The sequence below is a fragment of the Podarcis erhardii genome, assembly GCF_964252035.2.
Source record: "Podarcis erhardii genome assembly, chromosome: 14".
Classification (NCBI taxonomy): Eukaryota; Metazoa; Chordata; class Lepidosauria; order Squamata; family Lacertidae; genus Podarcis; species Podarcis erhardii.
Window position 1 is genome coordinate 49,154,954 of NC_138503.1, and position 21,451 is coordinate 49,176,404.

Below are 21,451 nucleotides of genomic sequence, written 5' to 3' on the forward strand. Positions count from 1 at the left end.
TTTTGGTAGTACAGCTTGTTCCCTAAGTTTTATGGCAGTCGCACAGAATTTAGCCACCCTTCTCATGATCTCTGGGTCCTTGTCCTCTACCAGGAGTTTTAGACATTAAAGTTCAGACCCATTTGGAGATTTTTGTATAACAGGGGTGATAAATACTGAGCGTATATCCCCATAGAAACAAGACATGAGAGACAATTTCTACCTCCATCAAGCTGCAGGGGCAGACTCGTTCCACATATGGTTTACCCTCGAATGTGCCCTAACATCACTTTTAATTGTTCTCTGGGACATGGAGGGGAGGGAAAACGGAAACGGGGACTTTCCAGGATCAAATCGGAAACTGGGATGGCCTCTGTAATGCCAGGGTGTCCCTCTTAAATTGGGACGGTTGAGCCGTGTGGAATTAAATCAGAAGTAGCATGCTGTCTCCTTGTGCATTATGGATCTTGGAGGGAACGTCTACTGAGACCTTTCTCAGGCACCTAAAGGAGACATGGGTACCATTGTTGGCAAACCCCGCCTTAATCCTTGTGTCTGTTTCTTTTCTAGGGGACTACTTCGGCATCCTCATGGAGGCAAAGGTGACGTCTTTTCCGTTCAACGTGTTGGACAATCCCATGTATTGGGGCAGCACCATGATCTACCTGGGCTGGTCCGTCATGTGAGTCCATCATGTTTCTGCTCTTTTCAAACTTATTTATTTATTACATTTGCAGTGGTACCTTGGTTTACATATTGAAGGGTAATTCTCTAAAGGATTCCAGGGGGCGTGGCCCTGTCCGAAGCCTGGGGAGGTGAGGGCCTAAGGCACACACACCCCCTATTGGAAGAACTCCCTAGGGAGTTCCTAGTTGATGTGCATCAGCAGGGCTCCCCCTACTGGTGGTTAACCCTTCCCGGACTTCAAGTGGACGGGCTCAAGCTGGATATAGTCAGTTAGGACCAATTGCCTAACCCAATACCGCTCATCACCTGTAACCAATAAAGTTGTGGCCTTATTTAGCCCATTAACCTTAATAATTGTGTCATGTGTCTTTTATTTCCACTGGGGTGGGGACGGGAACTCGCCACACAAATGTTGACCTACTTTGTAGAATGCATCTAGAGCCAAATGATCACAGTGCATGTGATCTCCAGAGCGGGAAAGGTGAAACGTCCACTTCCTGGTCTCCTCTATAACCGTGTCCTTAGCAGGAAGGACGCAGCGGGGGGGGGGGGCTGGGATCGACAGCGCAGGCCCAGTGTATCCTCCAAGTCACTCGGATGACGCCAGAGGAGACCGCGGTAAATAGATCAGCAATTTCACTAAATAGGAAGGTCGGCTGAAGGGACTTGGGGAACGGTCAGTACAGTGTAGAGACAGGCTGCTCAGAATAACAAAAAAGCTTTTAAACTGGCCGATTCTGAGGAAAATGCAAAAGACATTCCTCAGCAGCGCATGGCCAGCTATCATGTTACTTGCACTCCATTCTCTGAAGTTTGAGGGGGTTCAGTGCATGCCCTGAATTGGTTTCCTTGGAATGAAGGACTGCTCTCTATCAAGCTGGTGTGGCATAGTTGTTAGAGCGTCAGGCTAGGACCTGGGAGGTCAGGGTTCAAATCCCGTCCCAGCCACAAAGGAAAAATGGGTTAGAAATGTAAAAATAAACAAAATGAAATATATAAAGTACATTAACTGTGCAAGTTGGCTGCGGTGAGTATTTTTGCTTGCAGGTGCCAAGAGTTTGGCTGTTTTCCCATTGTTGCATCCTGAAGCAAAAGGCTTTTAGCTGCTGGGTCTCTGTTCTGGTGTTTGGCCTGTCCTTATTTTAGGATTATCTGTTGTTATTAGTATTACTACCACTACTTGAGCATACCTATTAAAGCAAAGAGCACTTTCCCCATTACATGAATGTTCTCTACTGATTCATGTCCTGCGTTAATGTGTTCCCCGCGGATAATATTAACTACGAGAGTCTTTTGTTCGTTGTTCTCTGACTGCTACACACAGGGTGTCAAATGGATGTCCCCGTTTTCATGGTGGTAGAATGCATCATCCGTGGTCAGTCGGTAGTAACCACAGGGGACAGAACAGACAGTACTTTCTCACGTTCTCTCTAGGGCAAAAGTACCCACTCCATTTTGATGTGTTTATTTTTGAGCCCCAAACAAGCACAAAATAGTTTTGCATATTCATCAAGCCTTTATTTCCCCCCACCTTTCAACCCAGAATCCTAGGGTGGTGTAAGAGCTGGGATGACCTTGCTGTTTATGAATTGGTGAACAGAACCTATGAACCATGTGTCCATCTATCGTGGTATTGTCTGCACGCTGAACTGGAATCTACTCTCCTACATTTCAATTCGCAACATTACCTGGAGATGCTGCGGATCGAACCAGTGACCTTCATGCAAACCATCTGTTCTTCATGCAGACAGCTGCTCTACTAGGGAATTGCAGCTCTTGGACCATAAGGGATGGTTTGCACCTGAGCAAAGGAGCCATGAGAGCAAAATGTATACCTGTATACCTGAAGGAGCGTCTCCACCCCATCATTCAGCCCAGACACTGAGGTCCAGCACCGAGGGCCTTCTGGCGGTTCCCTCGCTGTGAGAAGTGAGGTTACAGGGAACCAGGCAGAGGACTTTCTCGGTAGTGGCGCCTACCCTGTGGAACGCCCTCCCAGCAGATGTCAAGGCAATAAACAACTATTTTACTTTTAAAAGACAACTGTTTAGGGAAGTTTTTAATGTCTGATGCTGTATTGTTTTTAATATTCAGTTGGAAGCCGCCCAGAGTGGCTGGGGAAACCCAGCCAGATGGGCGGGGTATAAATAATAAAATATTATTATATTATTATTATATAAAATGCAGGAGTGGTGAACTTGTTGCCTTTGGGTGGACTCCAAGTCCCATCATCCCCAGCCGCCATGGCCAACAGTCAAGGATAACAGGAGCTGTAGTCTAGCAACATTTGAAGGGCCCTGGATTCAGCAGCCCTGCTTTATATATTTCATAACTCCTTCCACCCGGTCGCTTAGTCTGCCTCTTCTCTGCGTCTGTTTTTAACAAGCCTCTTTCTCTGGTTTTGAAGCATCCCTTTCTACATGTTTAAATCAGGGAGTGTCCACAGAGAGGCCCAGCGATGAATGATTGCATGCACATCTGCGGGTGCCACTGAGACCGTAAGTCGACGAGGTGGTGTTGGCGGCAGATCCGGCTCGTATGACGCACTGACTCTCTCGCACATATCTCTGGCGTTTTAATTGGCTGCTAAATGAGCCCTGTGATGAGCTGGCGATGCTAGTAAATGACCCTCCGTGAAATGAAAGCAAAGCTCATGGGGATGGAGATGATGAAGTCAGAGAGGGCTGGAGTAGTGGAAGAAGAGATATCCACAAGGCGGGAAGAGGACCGGTTCCTGAAACCACCCTGAAAGCTTGTTGTTTAGTTGTTTAGTCGTGTCCGACTCTTCGTGACCCCATGGACCAGAGCACGCCAGGCACTCCTGTCTTCCACTGCCTCCCACAGTTTGGTCAAACTCATGCTGGTAGCTTCAAGAACACTGTCCAACCATCTCGTCCTCGGTCGTCCCCTTCTCCTTGTGCCCTCCATCTTTCCCAACATCAGGGTCTTTTCCAGGGAGTCTTCTCTTCTCATGAAGTGGCCAAAGTACTGGAGCTTCAGCTTCACGATCTGTCCTTCCAGTGAGCACTCAGGGCTCATTTCCTTAAGAATGGAGAGGTCGGATCTTCTTGCAGTCCATGGGACTCTCAAGAGTCTCCTCCAACACCATAATTCAATTCTTCAGCAACCAGCCTTCTTTATGGTCCAGCTCTCACTTCCATACATCACTACTGGGAAAACCATAGCTTTAACTATACGGACCTTTGTCGGTAAGGTGATGTCTCTGCTTTTTAAGATGCTGACTTCAGATGCTGCTGAAAAACTGGACAAGCGCAAATCCCTCTCAGAAGAAATTGGCAACAAGGAAACCCAAGATTCTGTGCTTGGCCTAAATTCTCCTCAGGAGGCTCCAAATGCTTCTCCCCTTTGCTCCGCAGGCCCTATGTGGGCATCCGTATGACCGACACCATGGCCACATTCACAGTGTACATTTAAAGCACTATGGCGCCACTTTTAAGTTTCCCACAAAGAATTCTGGGAGTTGTAATTTGTTAGGGGTGCTGATAGTTGTTAGGCGCTCACAGAGCTACAATTCTCAGAGTCAGCTGTGAAGTACAGACCTTCCCAAGTGCCCCTATTTTCCATGGACAGTTCCAGATTTACAGAAGCCATCCCAGTTTCTGATTTGATCCCGGAATGTCCGACTTTTTGTTAGGACGCCCCTATTTTCATCGGTGAAATGTTGGAGGGCATGGAGTTATTGTGACCCCTGAGGCAAGGAGAGAAGTATCTATGCAACCTTTAGAAGACATCTGAAGGGAGCCCTGAATAAGGAAGGGGTTTTTTTAATGTTTCATGCTTTATTGTGTTTTTCTTGTGTTTTTCTTGCTGCAAGAAGCCAAGTTACAGGGAACCAGGCAGAGGGCCTTCTCGATAGTGGCACCCGCCCTGTGGAACGCCCTCCCACCAGATGTCAAAAAGAAAAACAACTTCCAGACTTTTAGAAGACATCTGAAGGCAGCCCTGTTTAGGGAAGCTTTTAATGTTGAATAGACTATTGTATTTTAATATTCTGTTGGAAGCCGCCCAGAGTGGCTGGGGAAACCCAGCCAGATGGGCGGGGTATAAATAATAAATTATTATTATTATTATTATTATTATTATTATTATTATTATTATTAATGTAGGAAGCTGCCCAGAGTGGCTGGGGCAGCCCATTCAGATGGGTGGTGTACAGTAATAAAATAATAGTAACAACAACAACAGCAAAAACAATAACGATGGAATAGGCGGGAAGGTAAACGGTGTTTCCATGCGCTGCTCTGGTTTGCCAGAAGCAACTTAGTCATGCTGGCCACATGACCCGGAAGCTGTCTGCGGACAAACGCTGGCTCCCTCGGCCTATAGAGCGAGATGAGCAAGAAACCCCAGAGCTGTCTGCGACTGGACCTAACAGTCAGGGGTACCTTTACTTTTACTATTTTCATCAGAGAAATGTTGGAGGGTCCATGTTAAGCCACACTGGGAGTTGTGACTCTGCCCAGCGTCTCTCAACCTTCATCCTGTAGTGGAGACATTTATGGGTGGGTTGGCAGTTAGCTTACAGTTGTGGCATCAGGCCCAGAGCTGTAACAATCATGGGTGACTTGCCCTCTGCTTTCCATCGCAAGTGGGAATGCTGTGATTCTGTTAGGAACCAGGGCAGGCAACTGTCATGCCCCATCTCGGCCACTGCTTGTCTCATCACCGTCGCCATGACGCCCAAACACCAAGGCTGTTTCCTTCCACTCTGTGAGAACATGTTCTGTATGGCTTCGATAGAAGGATGGATCCAGTTTCCCAGGCTTTAGCTCAGCATCCTCAGAACAATGTTTCAAACACTCAGGAGCTGTAATCCTTCTCTCTGCAGGATGCTGCAAACAGAACTGATTTGGCTGTCTTATTCCTCCCGATATTACCTACCTTTGCAAGTAAACAGTATCAGCATGTAATAGGGGTGGCACTTTTTAAAACAGCCCCAGGTTGTTTGCTATTGTATTATTTACTTGTTTGTTTGTTTGTTTGTTTATCACCCTCCCCTTCACCCTAGGGTCCCAGGTTGGGTTGCAACATTAAAACACAATATTAAAAGGCAGTTTGAAACAACTTCCAATCACAAAAATAAAAAGAAGGTGGGTGCAAAAATATATACACCCCAAGTGCCAGGGTAAAGCTTTTGCCAGAAGCTGTGCAGTGAAGGTGCCAGGCACACCTCTGTAGGGAGGGAGTTTCACAGCTTAGGGGCCACCATAGAGAAGGCCCCGTCCCCAAGTCTCTGAGGGTGGAGTAACTACCAAGAGGGCCCATGTCAGTCTCAGTAGGTGGTCTTTCGAATATTTGGGGCATGAGTCATTTATGGCTTTAAACGCTAATGTGAGCCTGGAAATGAACCAGCAATCAGTGCAGTTGTTTTAAAATGGGTTATATGAGATCTAAATGGAACCCCAGCCAGTATTCTACTCTACAGTATTGGCACATTTGCAAAGCTAAGCAGGGTCCGGTATGGTTTCAAATTGGATGGGGAACCGCGTGTAGAGATTTCTGCATTGCAGAGGGTTGGACTAGATGATCCTTTGGGTACCTTCCAACTCTCCAATTTCTGTGATCTTATAAGTTGCTTCTCCAGAAACCAACTGAGGCAAGTGAAAAAGAAAGAGCTAAGAGCAACCGAGAGACAAAAGATAAAGGAGCCATTTGAGAAAATATGGAAAGCCTTAATTGATTATACAATTGTAAAAGGATAATGTTTGCTTCCTGCCCTTGATATAATCTAGACTAAATTACCTTTCGACTTATCTTTTTATCTTGAAGCCCTGTAGGGAAGAATTTTATAAATAAAACCCCATAAAGAAAATACAAAGGAGAGAGAAAGTATTAAAATTATCACTATATATAGTACTGAGCTGCCTTAAGCCTGTTATGTCAATAATTCACCCCTTGCAAAGAAAAGGCATCTCTTGGAAAACAGGATGAAGCAACATTTTGAAAGAGCCAGAAATCCAATGCAATTGAATACCCATTTAAAATTAAACCCTGCCTGTGCCCACCTGCTATGTTTTTTTCCACCCTTCATTTCAAAAGCCTTCCTGAATAAAACATGTTTTCAACCAGGGATGGGCCATTTTCAGCTCTCTGGGCCTCGGGACACGCTGTGATTGTTTTTGCCCAGTGGAATGTGCCCTTGGACTCTGATAATGCCTCTTATTTCCTAGAGGGAGCAAGTTCCACAGTACAGGTGCCACAACTATGAAGGCTCTGCTTCATGTGCTTACAGATGTAACTTCAGTGAAGGAGGGCCCATTCCCCATCATGAGGGAACAGGAAATGTGGAGCTCCAGAAAGATCTTGGTCTGCCAGTTACCTTAATTGTGCAAGGTGGCCTCTGTGGGAAAATAATCGGACCTGGTGAAAGGCAACTTCCTATGATCAGTGGACTGGGAGACCCCCTTATCCCTGCATCCACTGGATCTGGAAGCTGAAAGAGGATGAGGAATAGTTTTCAAGAAGAGGTCTGAATCAGACTGTCTCCCACCCAGCGCAACTCAACCTCCCCTAATGCAGAAGGCGAAAGGAACAGTCTGAGGCCTTTCAGTACCAACACTGACCCTAATGACCCCAAGCCAGGGTGACCCCCCCCCTTTCCATTTCCTGAAACTCCACTTCAGAAGTGAGACTCTGGTGGACATGAAGTCCCTACTTGCTGTTAAAGCCACTATTGAGCTTTGGGCTGTTACCAGAACAATGCCTGTCTTCAACAGGAGCTGTCCAAAGTCCTGTAAGGCCTGTACCAACCTCCTGAAACATCCAGCCGCCTCTTGTTTCCTGTGTCGCCCAGCCTGGCTGAAATAGGGCAGCATTAAAGCAGAAGTGACCCACGCGGGTGGCACTGTGGGTTAAACCACAGAGTCTAGGACTTGCCGATCAGAAGGTCGGCGGTTCGAACCCCCCGCAACGGGGTGAGCTCCCGTTGGTGGTTCCCTGCTCCTGCCAACCTAGCAGTTTGAAAGCACGTCAAAGTGCAAGTAGATAAATAGGTACCACTCCAGCGGGAAGGTAAATGGCATTTCTGTGCGCTGCTCTGGTTCGCCAGAAGCGGCTTAGTCATGCTGGCCACATGACCCGGAAGCTGTATGCCGGCTCCCTCGGCCAGTAAAGCGAGATGAGCACCGCAACCTCAGAGTCGGCCATGACTGGACCTAATGGTCAGGGGTCCCTTTACCTTTAAAGCAGAAGGGGGAACCTGGTGGAGAACGGAGTCTTCACCCCCTTCCCACTGGCCCACCTTAGCCCTCCCAGGAAGAGAAGAGTGAGTCCATTTGTGCTCTTTTCCCTGTTTGCAGCGAATACTTTCCCTTGAAGAAAAAAAAAACTGTGTTTACTGAGGAGGCCTGGAAATGAGATTGCAAAAAAGGGGAGAGAAACGTGATCAAGGACTAATCACTCGTATTTATGATGGTTCTCTCTGAAAATTGTTGCTTCTAGAATAGCCGGAGAAGTCAATCCAGCTTTTCTTCCACTCGGCCCCTTGACGCCACATTGATCGTTTTCTTCCTGCGCGCCAGCTAAACCAGGTCAGCCGCTGGTTTGGGCCCCTGAAGCAAATAAATGTTTTGAAGTAAGAACCCAACAGGCTCTCATTGTTCTCATCTCACTGCCTGCCCGGAGCATCACTCAGTGGCTCAGAGATGGGATGTAATGACTTTTGCTCAATGCAAGGGGCAGGTCAGGTTGATGACTGACTGGTCATGTCAGTTGTTGACTGCTGCAAGGAGGCCAGAAACGTCTCGATCTGCCGCATGAGTTGAGTCTGTGTGTCCGCGAAATGCCACCTCCTTTTCTCGAGGTCCCCTTTGCAGCCCCAAGAAAGCAGGTGGCGGCATTTTGGTTTATTTCAGAGGGAGGGGTGGAATTTAGAGGGTGGTGGGTTCAAAGCTCGCTGGGAATCTTCGTGGCTCCTTGGAGTTGCTAGTCGCTGTTTTGCTGCCATCAGACTGCTGTTCCGGAACAATGTCATACCAAAATCCTGCTGGGGCATTCTCAGACTAGAGTCAGGGGAGATGTAGATGAGTTTAGCTTACTCTTCCCTCAAGATTCATTTCTTGACACACACCCCCCCCCCAAAAAAATCTGGATGTATTTTTACCCCCTTTTTTGCATATGAGCCTGTCCCCAACGCGGGTGGCACTGTGGGTTAAACCACAGAGCCTAGGACTTGCTGATCAGAATGTCGGCGGTTCGAATCCCCGCAATGACGGGGCGAGCTCCCGTTGCTTGGTCCCTGCTCTGCCCACCTAGCAGTTCAAAAGCACACCAGTGCAAGTAGATCAATAGGTACCGCTCCGGCGGGAAGGTAAACAGCGTTTCTGTGTGCTGCTCTGGTTCGCCAGAAGCAGCTCCATCATGCTGGCCACATGACCCGGAAGCTGTACGCCGGTTCCCTCGGCCAATAAAACAAGATGAGCACCGCAACCCCAGAGTCGGTCACGACTGGACCTAATGGTCAGGGGCCCCTTTACCTTTACCTGTCCCCAAATTTGGGTCAAACTATGGCCTCAGCCCAAAGATTTGGTCCAACACTAGCAGTGCTTTTCTTCTTGGTCCACATAGAACATAGGTAGCTACCAGACCATTGACCCGCCTAGCTGAGAATGGGCTGCACCAGCAGCAATCTAGGGAGGTTTCTCTCCCAGCCCTCCTTGGAGATGCCAGGGAATGAACCTGGGACCTTCTGCATGCAAAGCAGTTGTTCTGCCATTGAGCTACAGCCCTTGCAGTTGTCATATGGCAGCTGCTCCCAGAAAGCTCCAAACCTTGAGGTCCATCTGACCTGGTTTAACAGACCAACGGAAACCAGATATTGTATGGGGTTGATTGGCAGCTGCCTGTTGTGACACTAAGGAGGTCTGTTCTTAACCTGAAACTGTTCTTAACCTGAAGCACCACTTTAGCTAATGGGGCCTCCCGCTGCCACTGCGCCGCCGGAGCACGATTTCTGTTCTCATTCTGAAGCAAAGTTCTTAACCTGAAGCACTATTTCTGGGTTAGCGGAGTCTGTAACCTGAAGCGTATGTAACCTGAGGTACCACTGTACACACGAGCTCAGTTTGCATTACTTGAGTTACCCAAGTATGGTTGCTGTCGAAACATGATGAAATAGTTCTTTATTCTAGTTAAGACAGTGGTTTGCTGTGTCCTTCCTTCTACGATGGTGCCTGCCGTCACAGATATACGCACCACCTATTTTTTAAAAAATGCTTCCCTTACATTTAACCTACTTCTGGGATGCAGCTGCCTTGCGTCGTGGTCTCGTATGATACGCGTTTCTGCTCTTTGGTATATCAAATCAGAACTCATGTGGGCCAATTGTTTACCTGGCAGTTTCCACATCTGTGACTTAACCTTATCATCAGACTCCAGCATCTAAATCTCCTTCCTTTTCCCACATTGTTAGTGCGTCTCGCTCGCCTGCCATCCTCTTCGCAGCAGCAAAATTGCCAATCACCAAGCGCTACCTAGATACTGTTTTTTGGTCATTCTCATTCATTTGTCCTCTCCGCTGTGACCCATTTCTGAAGTGGTTAACTCAGCTCGATCTGAGGAGAGGAACTTGATCAGGGCTTTCATCAGAACAAAACAATCCTCTAAGTGGGCTTAGACACAAGCTCTGTCCTCTGCAGGCCCCGGATTGATCAAAGGACGACACGCGTCACGTCGAGACGAATCCGTCGCCGGCCAATGAGGAAACGCTTTCTCCAAAACCCTGGCAGAGAAGTGGCCAGCTTTCCTAGGATGCTAACTTAACATCAAGTCAGGCTACGTGCCCATTGAGCCAGGGATTGTTAGCTCTTTTTGGAACTGGATTTCTGGAGTTAGTGCTGTGGGTGATGCCTCCCCTAGTCACTTCTCTGCCCCCCCTGCCCCCCCCCCAGTATCAGGCACACTGTACACAGAGAGACAGAAAAAGATCAGATTCACACTGCACATTTAAAGCTCTGCAATCCCAATTCTTCTTCGAAATAATTTTTATTTGATTTTACAAGTGCAAAGTAATACAAAATAGATATCCCTATTTAGAGATTTCTCTGAATCTCGAGATTTCCCACCATCCCCTACACGGGTCCTATTGTCCACCTTTTCAACTGCATAGTATTTCATAATCCATATTATAAATCTCCCTGCCTCATCCATGTTATTTGCTACATTACAAGTGTTATTAAAAAATCCTGCTAATGTTTTCATCTGCTTAATGTTGTCTCTTAAATAAATCCCCCCCTTCTTTATTAAAGTTTTTGTCTTCTTGGTTCCTGAGCTTCCCGGTCAGTTTTTTCCATTTCGGCGTATTCCAGGCATAGGCAAACTCGGCCCTCCAGATGTTTTGGGACTACAACTCCCATCATCCCTGACCACTGGTCCTGTTAGCTGGGGATGATGGAAGTTGTAGTCCCAAAACATCTGGAGGGCTGAGTTTGCCTACGCCTGGCGTATTCCAACAGCCTGACTTGCCATTCCTCTCGGATTACTGCAATACCACTTTAAACTAGTTAAGAAAGGTAAAAGGTGTGGGACGCAGAAGGTTAGAAGGCTCAGGGGCCAGGAAGTGGTGGTGGGAGAATGATGAGTGGTCAGAGGGAAAAGACTGGGAAGAGGAGGTGTCAGAAGCTGAAGAGGCAACAGGGCTAAGTGAGCGGGAGGAGTCTGTGGCAGAGAGCAGTCCAGAATCAGAGGCAGAAGCTGAAGCAGGAGAGGAGGAAGGCCAAGAGGCAGAGATGAGTCAGGCTGCTGAAGAGTCCTGGGTGTCTCCCTGTACTACTGCAACAAGCTTCCCTCTCCAACTTGTCTCCCAGAACCAGAAGAGGCATGAAACAGGCGGAGGAGAGATTGGCAATGTGCAGACACAGTCTCTGATTGGTAAAATCCCCTGGAGAGGAGGGGACTTAGATGACTACGGGGAGACGGCTATGGGGAGGCCTCAGCCCAGTATACTTGAAGGAGCGTCTCCACCTCCATTGTTTAGCCCATACACTGAGGTCCAACTCTGAGGGCCTTCTGGCAGCCCTGTTTAGGGAAGTTTTTAATGTCTGGTGTTTTACTGTATTTTTAATATTTTGTTGGAAGCCGCCCAGAATAGCTGGGGAAACCCAGCCAGATGGGCAGGGTATAAATATATTTTATTTTATTTTATTTTATTTTATTTTATTTTATTTTATTTTATTTTATTTTATTTTATTTTATTATTTTATTTTATTTTATTTTATTTTATTTTATTTTATTTTTTATTTTATTTTATTTTATTTTATTTTATTTTATTTTATTTTATTTTATTTTATTTTATTTTATTTATTTTATTTTATTTTTTATTTTATTTTATTTTATTTTTTATTTTATTTATTTTTTTCAGCCTCAGCAACTGATCTGTGAGGCAATACCTACTGGGGATGAACTGCTATGCTTATTAGGCCTGATAGTCAACCCAGTCTGAGGGGGCCATGTTTTTGCTAATAAAGAGTTAACTCCAACTTTCACAGTGTGATTTACTGCCACCTCACTCCTGACGGAGAACCACAAATGAACAGCACCCTAAGTCCCCGTCCCCCCCCCCATGTGTCCTAGGGTGGGTTACAACATGATAAAGGTTACAAAGTTAAAATAAATGCAAAGCATTCGGAATCAGAAGAATAGGGTGGATCGTGAAACACACTTTAATTATCACATGTCATTTTAATGATTTTTGGTACTATTTTATGCTGTTGCATTGTACGTATAGTTACACACCTCCTTATTATATTCTAAGAGTTGGTGGTATTTACGTAAATACTTTTATAAATAAATATGGGGGCACATCCAGCTGAGTCTTCCTTTTGGACCTAGACAGCAAATGCACGACGGCACTTTTGAGTCTCCCTTTTACCTCCTCCTTTCTAACCTCCTTGGCCTACATTTCTGAGCTGGGGGTCGGGGAGTCGTTCCTCATCCGATTCTGCTGACTCCTTTCCCTGGGCTTATATAACCACCTTAAGCAGGCTCCCTAATCTCAGGAGTTAGCCTCATCATTCCATCGCCCGAAAGCAAGAGAGAGGGGACCCAATTAGGTCAAGAGGCAGTTTTCGCCAAGGAGAGATTGGCCGGTTTTTTTGCCAACGGCTTTATTAGGTGGGGAGAGTTTGCCACCCGATGGCAAATTTGAAACTTTGGGCCTCCTCCTTTGGAGGGCCAGTGCAACAGCTTCCCGGCCCCCTGACTCAACTGTGTCTTACATAAAAGGCCGTTCTAGAATATTGGCCGTAAGAAACCACTTACCCATTTCTCACCTCTTTGTCTCCTTCCGCCTTTTCAAACTCAGGCATGCGAGCCCAGCTGGTCTCATCCTGACGGCGGTGGTGGCGCTGTGCTACACAATTGCTTTGCGGTACGAAGGGTGAGTCTCTTTGGTCCTTGCTGAACGGAATAACCAGAAGCAATTTCGTTTCAGAGAATTGTGTAGAGGGAAGAGACTCTCTCCCCTCGCCCTCCCCCAGTTAACTTACGTGTGTGTGTGTGTGTTTTCTCCCCTTTGCAATATGAAACCGCTTTGCACTGAGTCAGACTAAGGATCCCACAAGTGCGAAATGTATTGACCGATTTGCTTACAGCATCCATTCCTCAACTTTCCATCCAAGGAGATTGAGGGAGCGTACATAGCTCTCCCCCTCCCCCTTTCACCCCCACAACAACCCAGTGAGGTAGGCTAGGCTGAGAAGCAGTGACTGGCCCAAGTCGTGGCCAAACTGGAATTTGTTGTTGTTTTTTTTATAAATAATATTTATTAAAATTTTGATATGAAAAAGGTTACAAAAATGACAAAAACAAAAAACAAAAAATACAAATTACAGAAAAGATAAAAACAGTTAAAAATAAATCCCTCCTTCTATATCTTAGAATTCATTTACTTATTTTCATGACTTCCTCACACCTCCCTTTTTTGTATTCCAGTTAAAATAGTTGATTCAGCAAATCCTTACCCTCTTTGTTTTATCTTAGTTCTTTGTCTTCACATATTATAACTTTATATTTTCATCTAATATCAATCCATTTTTACATATTCCTATTTAACCTTATTACTAAAACCACTTCGTTTCATTCCAACATCATTTTAACATTCATTAATTTTATAGTGTTTCTGTAAATAATCCTTAAATTTCTTCCAATCTTCTTCCACCAACTCTTCTCCCTGGTCTCGGATTCTGCCAGTCATTTCCGCCAACTCCATATAGTCCATTACTTTCATCTGCCATTCTTCCAGGGTGGGTAAATCTTGTGTCTTCCACAAACTGGAATTTGAACCTAGTCTGAAGCTCTTAAACCAGTGTTTCTCAAGCTTGGGCCTCCTCCAGCTGTTGTTGGACTACAATTCCCATCATCCCTGATCACTAGGGATGATTGAGGTCGCAGTCCCACAACAGCTGAAGACCCAAGTTGGAGAAACACTGCTCTAACCACTACCCTACACTGACTCTGCTCCCAACTGACCATGGAGTCTCTAGGCCGCAGCAGTACTCAGCCTGTGGGTGCCCAGATGTTGTTGGACTACAACTCCCATCTTCCCTGACCACTGGTCATGCTGGCTAGGAATGATGGGAATTGTAGTCCAACAACATCTGGGGACCCACAGGCTGAGAAACACTGGGCTAGCGCCTAAGGCAGGATTCTTACCGCCCACCTACTAACTGAAGACCTGGGATCCAGTGGCTCTCCGCGTGCTGTTGGACTGCATCTCCCATCAGCCCCGGCCAGAGTTGCCACTAGCAAAGGGTGATGGGGGTTGTAGTCCAGCAGCATTTGGAGGGATACCCCATACCTAGGTAAAACCAAAGGCTTCAAGGGAGAGGCAGCGTTTGAGCTGGGGTTGGCCAGGGCAGGGAGAGATGTGCAACTCTGCCTGTGTCCTGAGAAGACCTTCCAGGCATTAGGGGCAGGAAGGGAGTCATTTGATAATAATATTAATAATAATAATAATAATAATAATAATAACAACAACAACAACAACAACAACAACAACAACAACACCCCGCCCATCTGGCCAGGTGTCCCCAGCCACTCTGGGCGGCTCCCAAGAGAATATTAAAAACATGATAAAACATCAAACATTAAAAACTTCCCTAGACAGGGGTGCCTTCAGATGTCTTCTAAACGTTAGATAGTTGTTTATTTCCTTGACATCTAATGGGAGGGTGTTCCACAGGGCGGGTGCCACCACTGAGAAGGCCCTGTGCCTGGTTCCCTGTAACCTCACTTCTCGAAATGAGGGAACTGCCAGAAGGCCCTCGGAGCTGGACCTCAGTGTCTGGGCTGAACAATAGGAGGGAGATGCTCTTTCAAGTATACTGGGCCAAGGGTGTTTAGGGCTTTAAAGGTCAGCACCAACACTTTGAATTGTGCTCGGAAACGTACTGGGAGCCAATGTAGGTCTTTCAGGACCTGTGTTATATGGTCTCCATGGCCACTCCCAGTCACAAGTTTAGCTGCCGCATTCTGCCAGATAGTCAGGCATGGGAGACCTGTGACCTCCTGATGTTAGACCAGAATTCCTTCTGAATCCCAGTTGCTGGAAGCTACAAGAGGGGAGGGACACAGGTGGTGCTGTGGGTTAAAAAACAGAGTCTAGGGCTTGCCGATCAGAAGGTCAGTGGTTCGAATCCCTGCGACAGGGTGAGCTTCCGTTGCTCGGTCCCTGCTCCTGCCAACCTAGCAGTTCGAAAGCACAAAAGTGCACGTAGATAAATAGGTACCACTGTGGCGGGAAGGTAAACGGCATTTCCGTGCGCTGTTCTGCTTCTCCAGAAGCTGCTTAGTCATGCTGGCCACATGACCCAGAAGCTGTATGCTGGCTCCCTTGGCCAATAAAGCGAGATGAGCTCCGCAACCCCAGAGTCTGTCACGACTGGACCTAATGGTCAGGGGTCCCTTTACCTTTACAAGAGGGGAGAGTGGTGTCGTGCTCAAGTCCTGCATGTGAATTTCCCCCAGGCTTCCGGTTGGCCACTGTGAGATCAGGATGCTGAAATGGACAGGCCATTGGTCTGATCCAGCAGGCTTTTCTTACAGCTTTTGCTCTGAACCAGCAAAGAACTATCGGCCAATGCCCGACCCGATTAGACGGCAGGCCTCCCAAACTGGCAAGAAACATTTTGTACTCCTCCAGTTGCCATGCATGATTTTTCTCTCGCTTGAACCCACACACTTGTTGAAAAAGCATCTCCTGCTGCATTAATTATACGCTGGCAGCTCCCGATATTTCCAGTTCGTTCATTCAAATGTGATCTGCGAAAGGAAGGGGGAGGTCTAACACTGCTTCCTCTCGGGCTGACGGAGAAACCCCTAGGTGGTGACTAGAAGTGGAGTTTAATTACCTGCTAGCAAAATGCCTTTTATTTAGGCATGAGGAGGAGACAACATCCCATAACCCTGGCCTGAGGGAAGAGGAGATGTGTAGCACCCATGGTACCCTCTCCCACAACGTTCTTGTCAACCTCATTCAATTTACCATGAAACTGTGGACTGTGGAACTCACTGCCACAGGAGCCAGCGATGGCCACCAATTCAGATGGCTTTGAAAGAGGGCTGGACAATTTCACGAGAGCTGCCAGTTGCTTGGGACGCGGGTGGCGCTGTGGGTTAAACCACAGAGCCTAGGACTTGCCGATCAGAAGGTTGGCGGTTCGAATCCCTGCGACGGGGTGAGCTCCTGTTGCTCGGTCCCTGCTCCTGCCAACCTAGCAGTTCGAAAGCACAAAGTGCAAGTAGATAAATAGGTACCACTCCGGCGGGAAGGTAAACGGCATTTCCGTGCACTGCTCTGGTTTGCCAGAAGCGGCTTAGTCATGCTGGCCACATGACCCGGAAGCTGTACGCCGGCTCCCTCGGCCTATAGAGCGAGATGAGCTCCGCAACCCCAGAGTCGGTCACGACTGGACCTAATGGTCAAGGGTCCCTTTACCTTACCAGTTGCTTACTGGCCATGACGGCTGTGCCATGCCGCCACAGTTGGAGGCAGTTAATGCTTCTGAATACCAGTCGCTGGAAGCTGCAGGAGGGGATAACTCCCTTGTTTTCGAATTCTGCTTTCTGGTTTCCCATGATGGACATCCAGTTGGCCAATATGAGAACAGGACGCCGGGCTACGTAGGCCATCGGCTTGATCCAGCAGGAACTCTTCCTATGTTCTTATTTAAGTTTAGAAACAGAAAGCTGTCTTGTACTAAGTCAGTCCATTGTGCCATATAACTCAGTGTTGTCTGCACGGACTGGCAGCAGCTCTCCAGAGACTCAGGTCTTGCTGTGCCCTACCTGGAGATCCCTGGGCCTGAAGCTGAGACCTTATTTGTGCAAAGGATGTGCTTTTCTATTGAACCACATCCCTTTCACAGGAAGTTATAGGAGCCACTAACATCAAATCCGCTCCTAAACACTCAGCTCCAGCCTGGCTTCCATCTGTTGGTCATGCTAAGCTGTGATACACAGAACTGACTTACTTAACAATAGTCAGAGACCAGGTTTGTTGGGGAAAGGGGCAAAGGTTGGGGGCTGAGGGCATGCTATGGACTTGCCCATTCTGCCACCCCAGCCATTTAACTGCATATTCAGCCTGCATGTATAGGATTTATGGTTCTGTTTTGGCAGTAGGGGCTCATACACATGGCTTCCCCTGGGAACTGCAGTTTACCTCTTACGAAGCTACAACTCCCAGCACCCTCCCCCCTGGTTTTCACCTGCAATCTTAACAGAAAAAGGAGGGGGGAATACAAACTAAATACAATTAATAACAATAGATCCCAGCACCCCTAAACTACAGTCCCCATGATTCTTTGGGGGAAGCAATGTGTGCTTTAAATGTGTGGGTTTGGCGCAGGAAGAGACGGGGGAAACGGGGGTCGTCTCATGTTAACCAGCTTCTTCTTCTTCTTGTCTCCCTGTCAAACTTGTATGCCGCTCCTGATTCCCTCTGCCAGGCCTTTCACAGAAGAAATATATCGCCAGAAAGCAGCCAAGAGCAACTAGGCCACAAGAAGCCTGAGAAGAATGGCTCAGTTTGGAAGCTGGAAGCTAGCCTGCCGCCGCCGCCACTAGCTAATGGGTGCAGGCTAATTTGACGGGGTGTGTGAAAAGTACAGCCTGGCTTCTAATCATGCTTTCCACGGACTCTTCAGAAGCCTCCTTTCGAGATGGAGTTGGGAGGGAGTGGTTGTGGAAGGACCCCCCCCCCAATCCTTTACAAAGCCTCTCACCAGCCCCAGGCGGGGCAGGGGTATTTTGACGAAGACCCCCGCCCCACCCCTGCCTTTCAGCAGCTTCCATTAAGTGTGCCAAGTCTGAATGCCTTGATTATATACTGGAGAGCGTTGAGAAAAGTGGAACAGGCAGGAGGCCTGGTTATTTTATGTACTGTAACCACACATCCCCAAAAAATGATTAATGTACATTCCTCTTGGGGGGAGGAGAGGAAAGCCATAATTGCACAGGCCCGTTGAACGCACACGAGAGCTTTGCCCCTGCTGGCGTAGAGGAGATGGCGTTAACCTTTTGGAAAGGGAAGCGGGGTTTGGAGCTCGTTCCCTGCGCAGGAACGCCCAGCGCCGCAATTTATCACACCGTCTTCTCATGTCCACGCAAACGTTCCGAGGTCATTTTTCTGCTACCCCTCTTCTCGTGGAGCTTTTCAGCCAGAGCATCACACTCGGAAGCTTGGCAGGTGTTTTTTCGTGGGGCGCCCCAGAGCTCAAATGGTTATATGGTGTGCCTTTTGCTGGGCTGAACCATTCCACACTTCAGCTGGAGAACTTGACAGGTTTTGAGCGAGACAAGCCCCTCTCCCCATAGAAAACAAACATGTCAGGGGAAAGACTCAGCTAAGCATTCTCCCTGATAAGCTAGAATTCTGTGCAGGGAGGCCCTTGCTGTTGTTGTTTTTTTAAATGTGACAGATTTTAAAGAAGCATTTTCTCCCTTCCTGCAGTCCGAAATGGTACTTCCTGCCCAAGCTACATCACTTGACGCTGCTGCACGAGTATTTCAGTTCTCTACCTGGCTGTTCTGGTTGTGCACATTTGCACATGACTTAATTAGGATGTGCTGCACACTCAGCTTCGCACCCTGTGAGGTCTTTTGATTCTTGCAGCAGACTTCTTGGCCTCTTTTCTGCCCTCGATGTCATTGGCAGACCTGCTCTGACATCACGCAGTTAGAATTTAGGTTCCGAAATACGCGAGCGGCTTTTCCGAGATTAAGCCTCAGAAGTATTATCTTTGGGCTCTTACGAGTCTCGCTCCAGTCACACCCAGATCAAATCCCTCTGGGGATGTCAAAGGGGCAGTGAGAGCCACAATATGACAAGTAACATGACATAGGCATCACAAATCTTCTCTGAGCACTTGCCCAGAATACAAAGCCGATTGCCCCTTTGGTTTGGGAAAAGTTGAAATGTATTTGAAGACATTTACCGCAGCTGAGGTCACATCAATGACGGCATGCTTAAACTGGTTCTGGTTTCCTCCAGAGATGTGTCCGTCCTCTGCCTGTCAAACCCCATATTTTCAGGCCAGGCCGAAAAGATGAGAGAGACTGGAAAGCCTTTTGGAGATCAAGGGATGGAAAAGCTATCGGGTGCCCTTATCAATATGAGGAATCTGGTGCCTTTTTTTTGCTGAGTGTACAGTTGGTGCTATAAATTCCTTTCCCTTTTCTCTCCTTACTGGTGTTCATTTATGGCTCTACCACTTTCCACCAGCCTGCCATGGAAATATGTGATCCCACTGCTCTCCCATTGTTTCCAAGATCTCCCAGACAATCCCAATATTGGCTTCTGGGGCTTATCCAGATTCCTTCCACTGCTGCCCTAACCTTCTGTGCCCCATGCATTTTACCTTTCTGAACTAGCTCCAGTCACCCAAACTATACTCACTAAATACCAAAAGGAGACAGGAGCTCAGGAGGCTGCCTTATACAGAGTCAGGCCAGTGGGCCATTTTGCTCAATACTGTTTGCACTGACTGGCAGCAGCTGTCCAGGGTTGCAGGAAAGAGTCTGTTCCAACACTACCTGGAGTTGCCAGGATTCGAACCTGGAACCTTCTGTCAGATGCTGTATGCAACGGCACAACAGCCCTCTCTCTCGCTGCGCCATGCCTCTGTTTCCCTTTCCCTCGGGTAAAATCCCCAATGGAGAATGGGTTTTCCTTTTGGGAAAACAGGTTGCAAACAAACTTTATTATAACGGGTGTAAACAAGGAGTTTTGGTTCTTCTTCCACAGACATGTAACAAACAGTGCTGTTGCTTTTTATTAAAATGTATACCTGTCTTAAGTTATAGTTTGTATGCTGTTCAGGCTTAAGGTTACTTCCTTTTACACATCTTCCCTAGATCAGACTTCTGATCAGGAATTGTTGCTAGTTAACTATTTGCTGGCAAGGGGAAAAAATCACTCAGCAACTCAACCTGCTCAGTAAACAAACTTTTCCGTCACACTGTACCAGTGAGCTCTGGCCCTTCTCGGTGCTATATTAAGCAAGCTACAGCATGGAAGCCCATGTCAAATTTGGGCTTTATATCTTGGTAGCGTTACCCTGTTTCCCCCCGCTTTGTCCACAGCAGTTGGGCCTCAAGGTGCTGAGTGCTAAATGCCCGTTTGAAAAAATAAAATACAGAAGTCCAGGGTTATTTGTGTGTGTTCCTTGTTCTGCCAGACATATCGTATGCTATGTTCCCTGTTGCTTTTTGATCAGCCTTGTTCACGACTTCTTTAAAAGGACAGTATATTTAGATATTCCACACACCCACCCCAGCCTCTCAACTTGCTTCATGTTGGCGAGGGGGCACTAGTCCCCCTAACAACTGAGAAGGCAAAGATGCATTGCATTATTCAGACAACGTATGTCAGGTTTCACTGGTTTGGCTTATAGTTAATGGGTCTAAATTAGCTCTCGCTTGTCGAAGGGCAAATTGGGGGTTTTTTTCAGAAGAAAGCAGCTGCCTCCATGCACTCCAGTTGTCCTTATTTGCTAGGTCCTGCACCTCCCTGGTAAAATCACTGTCATGTTATGGTTCTGCATTTTTGTGTGAGCTGTTGGCGTTTGTAGCCCTCAGAGTTCAGCCCCTAGTCTGATATCTTTAGAATATCTGAGTGAATACCGCATTTTTCGCCCTATAGGACACACTTTTTCCCCTCCAAAAATGAAGGGGAAATGTGTGTGCGTCCTATGGGGCGAATGCAGGCTTTCGCTGAAGCCTGGAGAGTGAGGGGGGTCGGTGCGCACCGACCCTTCTCACTCTCCAGGCTTCAAGAAGCTATCCACTAGCCGTGGGAGATGCAGCTCTCCCACAGCTAGCGGAGACCTTGCCGGCACCCAGAAGCTTGGGGCGCGCTGGGCTCAGCACGCCCCAAGCTTTGGGCTTCGCGCAGCGCTCCACTAGCTGTGGGAGAGCCACACGGCTAGCGGATAGCAGCCTGTTCTGGGGGCTGGGGGAAGCTCGGGCTTCCCCCGCCCCAGCCCCACACCTGGAGGGGAAATAAATTTTTTTTTTCTTGATTTCCCCCCCAAAAAACTAGGTGCGTCCTATGGGCCTGTGCGTCCTATGGGACGAAAAATAAGGTAATTCTTCTAGTCCTCAATGATATGTATGTCTGTCTTCTGCTCTGACACCCTTAACAGTACTTAATGGTGTCAGGCAAAGGCCCAAAGCCCGCCCTCTCAACACCAAGGTTACTGCAGTTTAGATGGCCCTAGGGTGGCATGTCAAAATTGCACAGATGCTGCGATTCAGCCAATTGGGTGCT

General features: G+C 47.5%; 1 protein-coding gene across 6 annotated transcripts in view; it reads left to right on the plus strand.

The window, feature by feature from the left end:
- Positions 1-20,330, plus strand: part of PEMT (phosphatidylethanolamine N-methyltransferase) — a 109,250-nt gene extending 88,920 nt beyond the window's left edge. For 5 of the 6 annotated variants that reach the window (XM_081840066.1, XM_081840065.1, XM_081840068.1 and 2 more), the window contains 2 exons: positions 550-661; positions 2,210-2,444. In XM_081840066.1, the coding sequence (XP_081696192.1) occupies positions 550-661; positions 2,210-2,429 (332 nt within the window). In that variant the 3' untranslated portion in view covers positions 2,430-2,444. Of the gene's footprint in view, positions 1-549; positions 662-2,209; positions 2,445-12,985; positions 13,061-17,630 lie in introns of those variants that run through there. The other variant, XM_081840067.1, reaches the window with a different exon arrangement.
- The last annotated feature ends 1,121 nt before the right edge of the window (positions 20,331-21,451 follow it).